At 40.0% G+C, this 16,765-nt stretch overlaps 1 protein-coding gene across 1 annotated transcript in view; it reads right to left on the reverse strand.

Annotated features, from left to right (window-relative positions):
* The window catches only part of LOC150092820 (low-density lipoprotein receptor-related protein 4-like), a 1,164,745-nt gene that overhangs the window by 181,655 nt on the left and 966,325 nt on the right, over positions 1-16,765 (reverse strand). Inside the window, exon 27 of the mRNA XM_090414290.1 lies at positions 1,962-2,087. Within this exon, the coding sequence (XP_090270416.1) occupies positions 1,962-2,087 (126 nt within the window). The remainder of the gene's footprint in view (positions 1-1,961; positions 2,088-16,765) is intronic.

A 16,765-nucleotide genomic window follows, 5' to 3' on the forward strand; every position in this document is an offset into this window, starting at 1 on the left:
TGCCCTCTATCTCATTCTAATGGTAGCATTGCAACATCACCTAAAGACAAGGCTGATGATGTCTTGGCATCATTCTTTTCTTCTAATTCCTACATAGATGACCATGGCAAATTACCTCCTTTCTAGCTAGAACATTGCATCTCATGCTTCTGCTAGAAAGACATCAAAAGAATCTTGAGTAACTTGAATACCATTAAGGGCAGCCAGCCATTTCACCCATTGTGCTCAAGAGTTGTGTTTCTGTACAAACACCTGTTCTCTATCATCTATCCATTAAATTTTACTCAGCTGGCATCAGCATGGAAGAAAGCTCATATACAACGATCCCCCCCCCCTCCCAAAAAAGGAGATAAATGTTTACTATCAGGCTATTGATCTATTGCTCTCATGTTAATTTGTCTAAAGTAATGGAGAAGGTTACCAACAGTCAACTACTTCAACACCTTGAGAACTGCTATCTAATAAGTGACCACCAATATGGATTTTCACACTCTATATCTATAGGAGATCCCCTGGCCTATGTCACTCAACTTTGGACCCATTCCATGGAAAGGTTTAGAGAATCCTGTACTATTGCTCTTGACATTTGCAATTCTTTTGAGAGGATCTGGCAGGCAGATCATAGAGGGAGCTTCTCAGCAGGTTGCCATCATTTAGACTGTCTTCATCCTTGGATTGCCAATTTTCTCTCAGATCAATCCTTATGTGTAATGGTGTTCTCTCCTCAGACTTTCTTATCAATGCTGATGTCTCACATCGCCCTGTCATTTCATTCACCCTCTTCCTGATTTATATAAACAACCTGTTCTCATTGAACTACAAACCATATTCACAGTTTTGCTGATGATAGTACACTCCACTTGTCCTAATCATATGACAAACCTTGCAGTGCCCCAAGCATCTCAAGCTTCAAGATCATCTGTAATAAGCGCCCTAAACACTGATCTCCATAGTATCCTTGATCAGGGCGAAAGCAACCTAGTCAACTTCAATGCTTCCAAATTGCAGTTTTGCTTATTTTCTTGTAAAAAATAAAAAAAAAAAGACCTCAGATTTTCTCTGCTTACTTTTGATAATGTGCTGCTTACTGCTTAATATTCAAGACTATATTTCTTTTCTGAGACTGACTCTTACTCCAAACCTTTCCTGGTACAATCATAATACAACACCATTTTTGAAGCATCCTCAGCTTCCAAAAAACTTAGCATCCTTTTCTGCTCAAGACAGTACTTCACTGCAGAACAGTTATTACTCTATATAAATTCCAAATCCGACCATACATTGCACCATACATGAAAACATAATGTTTTCATGTATGGTGCAATGCACCTAAACCTCATTAAAAATTTTTTATGCTATTCAGAAAAGGGCAGTTCAGTTGATAAATGACATTTCTCTTACAAACTCTCTTCCGCAACTTTCCTGTAAAAGATAAGTTTCTGCATTGTGTCTCTTCTACAGGTATTTCCATGGCCATTGTTTAACAGAATTAGCATCCATTATGCCTCCCATTTGTGTCAAATGTACAGGAACTCATGCTACAGTTGCTCAATATCCTTTTACAGTTGAACTGCCTACTCACTGAAACTGCTACTCCGAGTCATATTTTGTTACTTCCACTTCAATTCTGTGGAACGGTCTCCCTGCTACCTAATGAAACATTTCCAAAAGACTACAATCATGGGCAGTTCAAGAAGAATATCAAGAGATTATTCTATTCCTGACTCTGCCCACACTCGGGATCTATCTGTGCTCTTCTTCTGCATGCAGGAGATATATTATTAAAAATAAATTGTTAGTTCCCAATACAATACTTGCATTCTCAGATAGATGTGCACATGGCTTTGGTAGAGTGCTTCAACACAGCAGAGGTTTCCGAAAGCTGCAAGGGAGTGGAAACTCTATTCCCATAAAGATATAATATCTAAATGAATAAGTGTGATCATTTTTAAAATACATACCTTCATCACAAGTATGTCCATCTGCTTGAAGGCGTTGGCCAGTTGGACAAGCACAGGAATAGTTTGCGGGATTTCTAAGACACAGATGACTGCATTCACCATTATTGTCTCCACATTTATTTTCACCTGTTATGATGAAATGGAAGAGCTACGAGATAAGATAATTTAATATAACAAATTCAAATTCTAACTTTCTATTTGAATATATGTTCATTTAGCTGTGCACTCAGTTAGTGATATTTAGAAGATCACTAATGATTTTCATAATTAAAAATGAAATAAAAATTATGACTCATTGTTATCTTGTATCTGGACTTTTCTTTCTTTTACTTTCTTGTAAAAGAAAAATAAAGTATCTTACTAGTTTAGAAAGTATGACATATTGAAAGTAAAGAAGTTTGATTTTTCATGTGCTATTATATGAAGTAAACTGCAGTACATAGGAATGGATATAGGGTTGGTGGGGTGAATAAGAGGGTGGCTGACGGAGAGATATCAGATATCAGAGATATTCAGGAGTAGAGTCCAAAGGAAGGCCTGTGACTAGTGGCATACTGCAGAGTTCTGGTCTTGGACCCCTACTTATTAACAATATAGGAAAGGATCTGAGAGGAACTGTTCAGTTGGCTGACGATAATGCAAAGTTGGGTAGATCAATAGTTAATATTGATCTACCCAATATTAACTATCCCGCAAAATTCTGACAGGATGATTTGGATAGATTGGCAGACTGGACAAAGGAGAATGGATGCCAGTTTTATGTGGCAAAGCGTAATCTTATGCATTTTGGAGTGAAAAGATTAATAGCTGTATATCACATTGGTGAAACTGTACTCCAAGAAACTGACAAAGACAGAGACTTGGGAGTGTTAGTGGAATAGGGAGTTAAAGTTTGGGGGTGGGGGCATAGCAAAAGTAGCTAAGGCACAGCATCAGATCACTTGGTTACTGAAGAATACTTAGACAAGCAGGTTATTGTTCCTCTTTATTGAGCCTTGATAAGACCCATCTTCACTACTGCATGCAGATCTGGGCACTAGGGTTTCTTGGTGATGAGGAGGTGGAGAGGATCCAGAGGTGAATGACCAAGATGGTAGTAGGTCTATGCAATAAACCTTACGAGAACAGGTTGAAGATTTGTGGGTTACAGAAACTGGTTGATAGGTGGAAAAGGGGTGATATGATTGAGACATACAAATTACCGAGGGGCTTTCACAAGATTAGTTCAGAGGAAATTTTTCAGAACGGGTGTGTTGGTGGAAGAACTAGGGACCATCCATGGAAACTGAGTAAGAGTGTGATCAGCAAGATTATTAGAACTAGGTTTTTTTGCTTGGAGCATAGTGAATGAGTGGAATAGGTTGCCAGAGTCTGTTGTGGGTGACATGACTGATGAGTTCAAAGCAAAGTATGATAGATATTGCGCAAATGTTCTTGACATGATGTTTAGGGTTCCTTTGATGAGTCTAAGGACTCCTTGGAGTAGCCTGTAATAATAATAATAATAAAAAAAATAATAATAATAGCTTTAACCTTCAAGTCACTGAGCAATACATGCTGTGTTTCCACTTTTATCTAAAACAACATCTCTTTCATACACTCATACAGAAAAAATCAAAAGCATTTATCTTGGAAACCTGGATGCCCACCAGTGACCTTTTCAATCAAGATTTGTTTTCAGTGCATAAGAAAAAGTATACATACAACAGTATGCTATATAAGCATGTAGCCAAAGGCAAAAATCTACAGAAATCAAAGATAAGTGTTATCAGTAAGATGAGATGATGCTAGAAAATAGCATCTGCTTTCTAGCAAACTGACATGAAGGAATGTGGTCAATTACGTTATGCAGTAGTATGAGGATTCATTTCAAACAGCATGTGTGAACTAGAAGTGTTTTCTCTGATGTGGAGAATCAAGCTTCATACTAGAACATGCAGTTGGCACATTGATTGTGTTAGACCATATTGTTCTATGCAATATGGTCCTCCCATATTGCATAGCATTATGCATGTATGAAAGGAAGTGTGCGCTTCATTATGGGATACTAAGGCAATCGATGTAAAGTCATTAGTCTCTCTATACTTGTAGGAGTAGCCTAGTCATGAAAATACTTTATGTACAAACTTTGTTTACTTACACTGGATAAAGTTCATTATTATTATTACATTTGACGATGTTAGAAAGAAAAAAAAAGTTTGATATAAATTATTCTTAAATTTACAAGGAGCTTTGTCTGTTAGATTGTAAATGGCTGTGGATACTTTATGTTTTGAGGTTTTTGTTGTTTAGAGCATATTTTTAGAATATCTTGTCAGTGTCTTTGTATTGTGTTACAATAATGATTACAATAATAGAGGAAAACAAGAAGTGGAGAGAGAGAGAGAGAGAGAGAGAGTAGGATTAACAGAGGATGAGAGGAAGGCAAGATAGTGCAGGAACTAGGGATGGAGAGAATGGAGCAGTGACAGGAAAGCAGGTAAGTGGTACTTTAGAGAGAGAGAGAGAGAGAGTAACTGGAGAGGGAGGATCTAGGTATGGAGAGATGAGAGGAAGGCAGGATATTGGGAATACAAGGAGAGAGAGCAAGGGATGCAGGTGAGCAAGAAATTAATGGAGCAGTGAGAGGTAAGATGTATGAAAATTCAATGATTTGTGGAGTTCAAAACAGAATGCTATAGGAGTGTTTTCCTGGAGGAATGACAGAGAGTGCGACTATGGCAATTAAGCGATGGGAAAGAGTGAATAAGATGACTGTGATGGTGAGTACAAGATACTCTGACCTGAGAAGTAGAATGAATCAGGTTGCTAGAGATTTGAGGTTTATGCTTGAGTTGTATGGGAGAAGAGTGTGAGAAAGAGAGAATATAGTAAGCATGTTACATAGATATAATAATGTAAAGATGAGGAGAAGAGCATCAATAATGAATGGTAATGACACCAAGATAATTGCTTCATGGTCACTCTCACCAACTAAAGAGAGATTTGACACCTCGTTTATGGTCAATTATCTTTGGCCATACTGAGGATGATGTACTATGTAGAATAGAAATGGAATGATATACAATTTTCTGGAAGAATAGGATGGTGAAAAGAGGAGGAAGAATACTGTCAATGATAGCAGAGGAATTGTGTCCACAAAGAGTGGAAGTTGAAAATGGTAGTACATGTGATGATTTTGATTGTGATGAGAAGTTGAAATTAGCAGAATAATATATCTAATGGTATCTTGCTACAGCACAGGGAATTAGAGAGTACTGATTGTGAAATGTTCAGGCAAATTGGTTGGGCATGTATAAAGAATGTGCTTCTAATAGAAGACTTCAATTAAATGAATGTAGATTTAAAGGAGGACTTTGCAAAAGTATCTGATGGAAGATTTCATGTTAGCTTGGTGTAGAAACAGCAGAGGATGGGAATGGATAGTATATTTGTTAGATTGATTAAAAATTTACTCTAAAATGATACCACCAAATTGTATATGACAAGCAATGTCTCAAAAAAAGAGGGGAATGAGTGGTGTTCACCAGGGTTCTGTTCTTGGCTCCCTAATGTTTAACTTATTCGTCAATATTTCATGTGGATTGACGGAGGAATCTTCAGTTGTTTGCTGGTAATGCAAAGTTTGAACAAAATGAGTGGGGCTGTAGTTTAAGTTCAAGTTTTTGCATTTTGGAGTGAAGAGCACTATACTGATGTAAACTGTCATCAGGAAGTGGATGAGATTCAGTATATTGAGGGGGGGGGTGATGGTCAAGGGTAGACTGAAGTTTATAGGGCAGATTTCAAGTGTTGTACAGGTGGCACATTATATTGATGATGTTATAAGGAGTACACTGGCAAGTAGAGATAAGGATGTAGTTGTGCCACTGTACAAAGCACTATGGTGCTTAACTTTTGATCACCAGTTGTCATATGATGTGGAAACATTGGAACAGCTCCAGAGATGAGTGACTATGACAATATCAGGAATTTGGAATGTTGGCTATGGAGAGAGATTAAAGGAATATAAATTACAGAGTTTAGTGGATAGGAGAAAATAGTCTAATATGATGGAGATGTTTAAGTTATTATTATTATTATTATTCTTCAGGCCTCCAAGGAGTCAAAACACTCGTCGAGGGAGGTCCTTCCTAAGACATAAAGTCTGTCAAGACTCATCGAGGGGAGTCCCCCTTAAGAAACACAAAGTCTATCATACCACTCTTTAAACTCACTGACCGTTCTCACTCCCACCACTCCATCAGGCAATGCATTCCACGGCTCAACCACCCTCCACACAAAGAAACCACTCCTTACCCTCTTGCTCACAGTTTCCTTTCGTAACTTCCAGGGATGGCCTCTTGTCATCACTCCTTCCCGCTGTTCAACCAAGCGAAAGAACTCCCCAGTGTCAACCCTGTAACCACCTCTCAACAGTTTAAAAGTCTCAATCATATCACCTCTCCTTCTTCTATCCACCAAACTCTGCAGTCCACATTCTCTCAGCCAATCCTCATAACTATCCTTGTACAGTCCTGAAACCATCTTTGTTATCCTTCTCTATACCCTTTCCACAGTTAATTTATCCCCTTCAAATCCTGGGGACCAAATCTGAGAACAATAGTCCAAGTGTGGTCTGATCAGAGACTTATACAATGGAATGATAACCCTCTTATCTCTGTAGGTCAGTGTCCTTCTCATAATAGCAGCAATCCTCTGTGTTCCCTTCACCACCTTTGCAATATGTCCCCTAAACTTCAGGTTTCTATCAATCATCAACCCCAGATCTCTTGTCTCCCCTACTTCCTCCAGTATAACTCCTCCCATAGAGTATGCAGCATCCCATCGATGTTTCCCAAACCTCAAGACCTTACATTTTGCTGCATTAAACTGACATCCCCATTCATTTGCCCATCAATCTAGCTTATTTAAATCCTCTTGCAGGGCTACCACATCTGCACTATTACTAATAATCCTTCCCAGCTTCGCATCATCCGCAAACAACTGAATATCCCCCTGCAATCCACTGGCTATGTCATTGATATAAAGGTTAAACAATATAGGTCCTAGTACTGAGCCTTGTGGGACCCCACTTGTAACCCTCAGCCTCCTGGAAACTGCTCCACCATACACAACTCTCTGATACCTATCAGACAGCCAATCCTGAATCCAGTTGACCAATCTGACATCCAGACCCATGTGCTGCAACTTAAATATCAGCTTATCATGTGGCACCCTGTCAAATGCCTTCGCCAAGTCTAAGAAAATGGCAGTATATGCCTTTCACTCATCTAATGTTCTTGTAACTTTATTATAAAAGGCTAGCATATTGCTAAAACAAGAGAGTCCTTTCACAAATCCACGTTGATTCTCACAGATAACATTATCCTCATCTGCCGAATGCTGTATACGGTCCCTCACTACTTTCTCCAAGATCTTAACAACTACTGATGACACACAGACTGGCCTATAATTAGACACTTCCAGTCTGTTACCACCCTTATGAAATGGCACTATCTTAATTTCCTTCCATTCCCTGGGCACCTTTGCCAAAGCCAGATTTTCATTGAAAAGCCACGTTAAAGGCACTGTCAATTCCCTAGCACATTCTCTCAAAACTCATGGTGAAATACCATCCAGTCCCACAGCTTTACTGACATCCAGAATACTCAGTATCTGAAACCCACTCTCCTCCTGTACCTCCAGACCTCAAACCAGTCCTATCCTTCTAGCATTAAAACTGACTCCTCTAGGATGAAATACTCCAATAAAGTGTTCATTGAACAATTCCACTATGTCCTCTGCATCAGTCACTCTATTCCCATTTTTATCCCACAATATCATTCTTCCACAGTCATTTCTCCTCCTACTGGCCACATAGCTAAAAAATTCCCTAGGATTTTCTTTGGATCTTAGGGCCAATCTCCTCTCATATTCCAGTTTCGCTTTCCTTACCACACTAGTCACTCTTCTGGCCTGTGTCTGATATTCTTCATGCATCTTCTCTTCACCTGTCTCCTTATATCTCTTCCATAGCTTCTTTTTCACATGCAATTCCTGTTTAATATTGTTTGTCATCCACTTTACTCCAAATTGTGTCCTCTTCTTCAATCGTGGTATACAACTTACCATTGCTGATAACAAATATTCTTTCACCATTTCTCATGCACTAGTGATATCCCGGCCTTCGAATTCCTCCCTCCATGAAACTTCCCGAAGTTGACGTCTAAGACTATTATAATCACCTGCATTATAATTTCACATAAGTTCCCGTCTCTTTGATACTCCTGCATGTCTATTCATTTTCCAAGTCAACACCATATGGTCACTCTCTCCAACTGGTGGGAGAGACGTCAACTCAGTTATTATCAACTCTTCTGATGCTATAACCAAATCCAAAACTTTTGAACCTCTTGTTCCCTCTGTTACATGTTGCCTAAGACATTTGTCCCTCAAGAATTCTAGAAATTCCATTCCCTTATTGCTACATGCATCTTCCTCTCTCCAATTTATACTACTGAAGTTAAAATCTCCCATAACAATCATTCTTCTTGCACTTGCCAAACTTAGCTGTCTAAACATCTCCTGGTCCCCATCCTCTGTGCTCCTGGGTCTGTAGCAACACCCCACTAAATATCCTGTCTTGCCTACCTCTACCTCACACCATACGCTCTCAAAATCATTTGTCTCACTTCCTTCCAAATTCTCCACTCTTAGAGGACATAGGTCATCACTTATCATAAGCAGTACCCCACCACCACGCTTTCCCCTCTATCCTGACGAAAAATGCTATACCCAGCGACTTCTATTCCTGTTGTTATATCCCCTTCTGTCAACCACATCTCAGTGATCGCAATAATTTTTGGCCAGGCTGATGCTATCTGCGCCATCAATTCCTCTCCCTTATTCCGGATACTCCTGGCATTAGTATAAAGCATATAAATTCCATTGTTTCTATACCCAGCATTATCCCTTCTAGACTCCACTGGGCTCAGTGTTACCTGACATCATCTCCTTTCTCCCAAGTATCCATTCCCACAAGAGGCCACCCCTGCTCTCATCCTCCCTAGGACACACTGACTCGTTCAGAACAGCAATCTCTCCAGATGCCTACGTCCTTCCTCATTCAAATGTAAACGGTCTCTCGCATACAATTCCTCTCTTTCCTCAAACGCACTCCAAGCATCCACATATACCAGTTCTCTCTTGTCACACATTCTTGCTATTATGCCATTCAATATCACTGGTCTTCTGCTCAGCTCATCATTATCATACCTAGGCAACACGCACACTATATTTCCTCTCTCTGTCTTCTTCCGTACAGTCTCAAGCAAAAACCTCATATCTCTCGCTGCCCGACTTACATTACCACTCAAGTCATTTGTTCCTACCATCACAATCATCTCATCAACCCTTTCACCTCTCTTAATTGTCATAGCTACCCTTTCTATTGTTCCTCCTGGCAAACACTCCTCACGCATCCTATCTTGAACACCACGGATCATTGAGTCGCCATACATTATACCTCTTACCATTCCCTCGCTCCTATTGTTTCCATTCTCTCCTTTTCTTTCATTCCCATACCTCTCTCTTCTACTGTTTCAATTCTCTCCTCTTCTAGCACTCCCATACATCTCTCTCATTCCCTCTCTCCTACTGTTTCCATTTTCTCCACTTCTAGCACTTCCATATCCCTCTCTCATTCTGTCTCTCCTACTACCGTTTCCATTCTCTTGTCTTCTAGCATTCCCATACCTCTCTCTCATTCCATCTCTCCTACCGTTTCCATTCTCTACTCTTCTAGCACTTCCATATCTCTCTCTCATTTCGTCTCTCCTACTGTTTTCATCCTCTCGTCTGCTAGCAATTTAGTGAGTGAAGGAATTATAAAAAAAAGTAGAATGTTAGAGGGGAAGAACTAGAGGTCATCACTGGAGTGATGTAAGAGTGTGGTTAAGAAGGGTGTGAGGAGTAGAATTTTTATATGGAGAATTATGAGTGAATGGAACATATTATCAGAACATGTGAATGCAGGAAGTGTTGAGAATTATAAGGTTCAATATGATAAATATGTTGCCATTTGAATGAACTGTCCATGATGGGTCTGCTAATTCATGGAATGTGTGATGATAATAAACCTTATGTGAAATTGACAACTCTCATCCGTTCACCTAAGGACAGATTCTCTCCTTTATCACATCCAGGAGTCTATGAAGTTGCCCTGTTCATGTCATCGAGCTTACTATGGACAGACAGGAAGAACTATGGCTATCTGCCTCAGTGAACACAAAAAATATATCCTGCACTTTCATTATGGCAAGTCGGTTCTAGCAGACCATGCTTTGGATACCCCAACACACAGGATCAATTGGAACAAAACAAAAGTGCTCCACAGAAGCTTTTACAAGTCAGAGAGGTTGTTCCTGGAATCAACAGAAGCCTTGAAACATACTCCAAACCTCAACAAGTATGGCTATATAAATCTACCAAAGATTTGGGAGACAGTCATCTTAAGACCAAATTAATACCTGCTTTCTCTCTCATATATATATATATATATTTTAAACTTAGATGGTGCCTAATTACAACTTTAGTCTTTGTGTTACATGCTACAATTGCTCATACTAGTCGCACTGTTATACCAGATAGTGGTTGTCTCTCTACTTGAACAAACTTTGTTTGTGTGCTCTGAAGATGCTGGATAGAATACCAGCAAAATATTAGCAATTAAGTCAATAAAGAGTTATTTTCTTATCTGCGTGCGCATCTATATCGTTAAAATCCAATCAACCCTGGAGGAAGATTTGAGGGTATGCCTATATACAATCAGACCTCGCACAAGGGACATAATGAAACAACGCCAAGTTCTGGTGTCTCATTGATTAAAAAAATACATTTATGTTATATGTATATATATTAGAAAAAATTAATAATTACTGTTCATAAATAACCTTGATTATTCTTTTGTATTTCATTACAAGGTGTCATAAATAAATGGGGTTTAAAAGTGATGTTTCAAAAAGAGGGTTGGTTCATAAAGAGGGTTGTGATGAGTTTCATCTTCATTTGAAACAGACTATATCTTTCTTAATACTTGAATGGTGTGCCATAGAATATTAGTCATTAATTTTAGTGTGCCATAAGATAAAAAAAAGTTGAAACTGTTGGATTAGAGGAAATAGCAGCAAAAAATAGCAATATAAAGGGGAGATAGCAACAAGCATGTTACTTTAAGTTTTTATAGGATTGATACATAGGAAATTTTGCAGAAAGGAATGGGTGCGTGTAATGGGGTGGGGGTAAAACTAAGGGGTCATCCCTGGGAATTGAGCAAGGTGAAGACTATATTTTTTTGCTAGGAGAGTGGTGAATGCATGGAATTGCTGCAGATTTTGATGTGAGTTTCTTGTCAGTGAACAGGTTCAAAGAGAAATATGAGTGATATTATGCCAATTTTGGTCAGTTCTTGGTGAAATGTTTAGGGCCTCTCTTGATGAGTCCACAGACTCCATGAATATTATTATTATTAACATCTGATGTCCATGGAGTCAGAGACACATTGTGGGAAGAACATAGTAACACTCATCCAACCGTGCCATTCAATGTATCTACATTCACAACATACTCAGGCAATGAATTCCAGTCACCAGCCACTCTCCATGCAAAGAACTGCTCCTCACTACTCTGTTAAGACAATCCCTATACAGTTTCCAGCAATAGCCTCTTGATCAACCTTTCCTCTCCCTCCCCCATTCTGTGAAAAATCTCTTCCATGTAAACCTATTGGAAGTTTTTCCACTTGGATATACTATAAATTAAAGACACCAAGAAATTATATACTTGGTTTAATCCTTTATCCAAGTGTAAGCAAACAAAGTTTGCACCTGAAGTATTTTCAGGACTAGAGCAACTCGTATATAGAAGCTAATGACTTCACATCACTTGTCTTAGTATCCCATAATGTCATGCATTATGGGATACATGTCCGCAAACTTGCGAACATGCATAATGCTATGCATATGGGAAGGGTCACTACGCAGACCCAGAGGTGATGTTAAGGTTGAAATAATGTTGAAGTAATAAGTATGGAATACTAAGGCAAGTGATGTGAAGGCATTAACTTCCATGTACAAGTTTCCCCAGTCCTGAAAATATTTTAGGTGCAAACTTTGTTTGCTTACACTTGAAAAAAGGATTAAACTAAGTATATAATTTCTTGGTATCTTTAATTTATAGTATAACCAAGTGGAAAAACTTTCTCTAATCCAGAGTATTTTAATAATAAGGTGTGACACCTTTTGGCTACTTTTATATAAAAATATGACTTCTGCATTACTTCAACCTTAATCAAGATGTTGAAAAGATTATGTTTTTGAAAGATGCTATTAGTTAGCGTTTAAGTGTATTTATTATTAGTCTTGCGTTTTTGATTGTGTTTTGATAAGGATAAATACATTGGAGGTCATCATGTTATGCCAAGGATTACGCAAAGGAGTTTGCCATTACATATATATTTATCTCAGGTAAGCATATTTTAATTTTTTAAACATGAACAGCTTAAGTCCGGATGACTTTATCCAGTCCCTGGATAGGAAACTAGCGCTCGACCTCCTCAAACTGTTAAAGAAATTTGAGGTAGAGTCGCCAGGGTACTTAAACCTATATTCAGCAACAGAGGACTCTACAGAAGGGGACGATTCATCACATGGGGAAGAAGAACCTGATAATCTCTGCTCCCACACCAACAGATTATACAGAAACCCACGCTCAAAAAAAGCGTAAAACAGCGGAGACTCCGACAAATGAGGGGATGGAAGAAGACACCCCCAACACTGACCCCCCCCACACTCAACAATGAAAAAGTCCAGCCAATTGTACTACGGGAAAAAGAAAGATGGTCGGCCCTCAGGCCCATTATGCAAAACCAACAAATTGCCTACTCATGAGCAAAAAAGGTGGACGACGGAATCAAAATTCAGGCTGCTACAGTGGGTGACTACAGACACCTCACAAAAACCATGGACGAGTCAGGCATTAAATATCATACTTTTTTGCTGAAGTCTGAGAAAAACCTAAAAGTTGTACTAAGGGGAGTAACAGAGGACATCACCACAGACGAAATAGCTGAAGACCTTTGCCTCCACGATTTCTCACCTGTCAAGGTCAGCAGAATGTTGCGGGCCGACAAGAGTCCAATGCCTCTAGTACTCGTAGAGATACAAAACATCCACAAGAACATATACAACATAACAACGATCTGCGGTCTAAAAATCACAACTGAACCTTCAAGAAAACTGTGGGGGGGGGGCACCTGGCAAACTACAGAGGCTGCAGCCACTACCCCAAGAACAAATCAGACAACAAAAGGAAACAAATCTCCTCTCAACCCTGCCCACAGGCACCAGGGTCGAAGGCTCTCCAGTTGCCTGACACCCAGCAAAGGACAGCAAAACACCAGCTCTCACAAATGGAAGGCACCAAGAATCCGGAAAGCCACCGTTGAAGCAGGACATATGGCAAAGTAGCCTGCCCATCCAAAGATATCCAGCAGGACCAATCTCTTCCAAACATGACAACAGTCATCACAGCCTCATTGGCAAACATGCTTCAAGACTTCAGTAAGTCCAACCCTTCACCAAACTCCACAAAAAGATTCCTAAAAGAAACTCAGACCATCCTATCAATGCTTATTAATGAACAAAACTAGATTACACCCAGACTCACTACAGATCGTCGCTTGGAACACCAATGGCCTAAAAAACAAGACACTGGAGCTTCAAGAATTCTCTCACAGATATTACCCCGATATCATCCTAATCAATGAAACTCATTTAAGACCTGCAGACAATCCTAAACTGAGAGGCTACTCACTGTATAGAAATGACTGACTGGACTACAGAGGTGGTGGAACAGCTATATTCATCAGGAACGGCGTCAGGCACAATGGAATAGCCAGCCCCCAATCTAGAACTCACCGGTGTCGAAGTCCACACAAACTCAACTGGAAGACTTAAAATCTATGCCGCCGACAACTCCCCTGCTAAGACCCTGCTATTATCTGACTTGGATGCTGTCCTGGGTGTAAACGAATCCATCATCGTTGCTGGGGACTTAAACTCCAAACATCCCTCCTGGAACAGCAGAACCACAAATAAAAATAGGTGTATCCTCTTCAGCTACACAGGATTAAACAATGCCATCGTAATAGGACCCACCAAACCAACCCACCACAGCCCAATTGGCACAGCCGACATCTTAGACATTGCTATCCTGCACAATATCAAATTCCAGTACAGCCTTCAAGCACTGAACGAATTATCATCAGATCACAATCCAGTCCTACTTAACTTAGGGATCAAAGACCAGTCACCTCCCCCCCACAAACCTCCATTGTCTGGGAGAAACTTAGGAAAGTACTACCAGAACACAATGGTCCAGTTCCCCACATAAAAGCGAAGGAAGAAATAGACACGGCAATAAAGAACTTCACCAATCAAATCAATAAAGCCATAACAGCAGCCACAGCATCCATGATTACCCACAAACAAAACCGTCTCCTGGAAGAAATCATGAACTTAATAAGGGAAAAAAACAGACAAAGGAAAAGGTACCACAACACACGTGCTCCCCAGGACAAAACAGCCCTCAACAGACTAAACAAATCTGTCCGAGAAGCTCTCCAGAACCACAGGAATCAACAATGGGAAAACAAACTCTCCTTCATCTCCACAGAAGATCGTTCCATATGGAAATTCCTAAACAACCTCAGGAACAAGTGCAAATCCCTCTCCCTTCTTCAAGCAGAACAGCACCTAGCATACACAGATGCTGACAAAGCTGAAACCTAGAGAAACAATGCAGTCCTGCATATGAGAACCTAATACAAGATCCATCGTAAAGTCAGACTTACATTAAATCGTCCTGATGATAATCCAAGCCCTATTAAGCCTACTCACCTACCGAAATAATCAGCATCATCAACCTCAAGAACAAAAAAGCCCCAGGTCCCAGTAGCATCACTAACAAAGTCATCAAGGCACTAACCACGCAAAGCCATAGCACATCTGGCAAACATCATAAACTCCATCCTCAAATGGCAGCACCTCCCCCAGGCATGGATAGTAGCCAACATCGTCCCAATTCACAAACCAGACAAAGACCCACACCTACCAGAAAATTACAGTCCCATCAGCTTGCTATCCAACTTGGGAAAAATAGCTGAGAAAATCATCCTCATCAGACTCCAAGATCATGTCAACCAACTAAATATCATTCCACAAGAACAATATGGCTTCCGTCAAAACCACAGCACCACCCAACAGATCCATAGAGTGGTAGAATACATCACCACAGGATTCAATTGGAATCAGCACATCGGAGCTGTCTTCCTAGACATCTCAAAGGCCTTTGATGGGATCTGGCATCGAGGCCTCCTCTACAAACTTATCATCGCAAACCTTCCACTAAACATGATACATCTGATTAAATCATACCTCACAAACAGGAAGATGCAAGTGAAAATAATTGAAACAGTCTCAACCCAACAGAAAATCCTGGCTGGAGTTCCTCAAGGATCACTGCTAGCCCCAATCCTGTTCAACATCTACATGGCAGACATCCCTCAAAATCCTCTCACATCCACCATTGCCCTTTACGCAGATGACACTGCTATATTAGCCAGGTCCCGCCAACCTCATATCATAACCAAAAAACTACAAGATACCATCTTAAATCTAGAAAAATGGTTTACAGACTGGCGACTACAATTAAACTCCCAGAAAAGCACATCGATACTCTCACAAGAAGATGAGCATTCTCCCAAAGGAGACATCACCCTGTTCAACTCAAAAATTCACTGGAAAACTGAAACTAAATACCTCGGAATACGCCTCGACAAACGATTATGCTTCAACAGCCACATCAAGAGCACATGCAACAAAGCTTCAAAAGTTATCGCCCAGCTGTACCCCTTGATCAACAGACACAGCAAACTAAACACAAGAAACAAAATTATACTCTACAAGACAGTGATCAGTTCCACAATTATATATGCCTCCCCAGCCTGGAGCCATACCTCCAAGACAAATATCTTTACGCTGCAAAGACTACAGAACAAGTGCCTGCGAATGATCCTGGATGCCCCGTGGTTCACCAGGAACGCCCAGATCCACCGGGACATAAATATAAATATCTCCTACATCTCTCCACCACTACGCTCCCTAGCAGAAAAATTCTTTATGAAGACATCTACGCATCCAAACCAACTAATACAACAAATGGAAACCATGACGGTAATGACCACTGGAAACATAAAAGACCAAAAGCCATTCTAACACTCAATAACGTGTAACCACTCCTTCCCACTCAGGGAGAACTAAAATAGCTCACAAATCTCTCCCATCACTGCTCCCAAAACAGACAACAGGGAATATAAAAAGTGTCAAGCTTCACCCTCTGCACCATATATGTCCTGCGTCCTTAATATCAACTCTGGGTCTGGCTCCCATTGTCTGATGAGACCTCAATAAATGTCGAAGCCAGTGTGGATAGTGACCCTTCCCATAATGCATAGCATTATATATGTCTGCAAGGATATGTGTTTTGCACTATGGGATAGTAAGGCAAGTGATGTGAAGTTATATATGAGTTGCCCCAGTCCTGAAAATAGTTCAGGCACAAACTTTGTTTGCTTACACTAGGATGAAGGATTAAACGAAGTATACAATTTCTTGGTATCTTTAATCCATGTCAATATGATAACAACTCCTGACTAGCTTATATGTCTCAATCATATCCCTCTGGTTCACAAGGCTTTGCAATTT

Source organism: Typopeltis vanoorti, chromosome 25 (assembly GCF_054136105.1).
Source record: "Typopeltis vanoorti isolate ZY-2024b chromosome 25, IOZ_Tvanoo_1.0, whole genome shotgun sequence".
Classification (NCBI taxonomy): domain Eukaryota; kingdom Metazoa; phylum Arthropoda; class Arachnida; order Uropygi; family Thelyphonidae; genus Typopeltis; species Typopeltis vanoorti.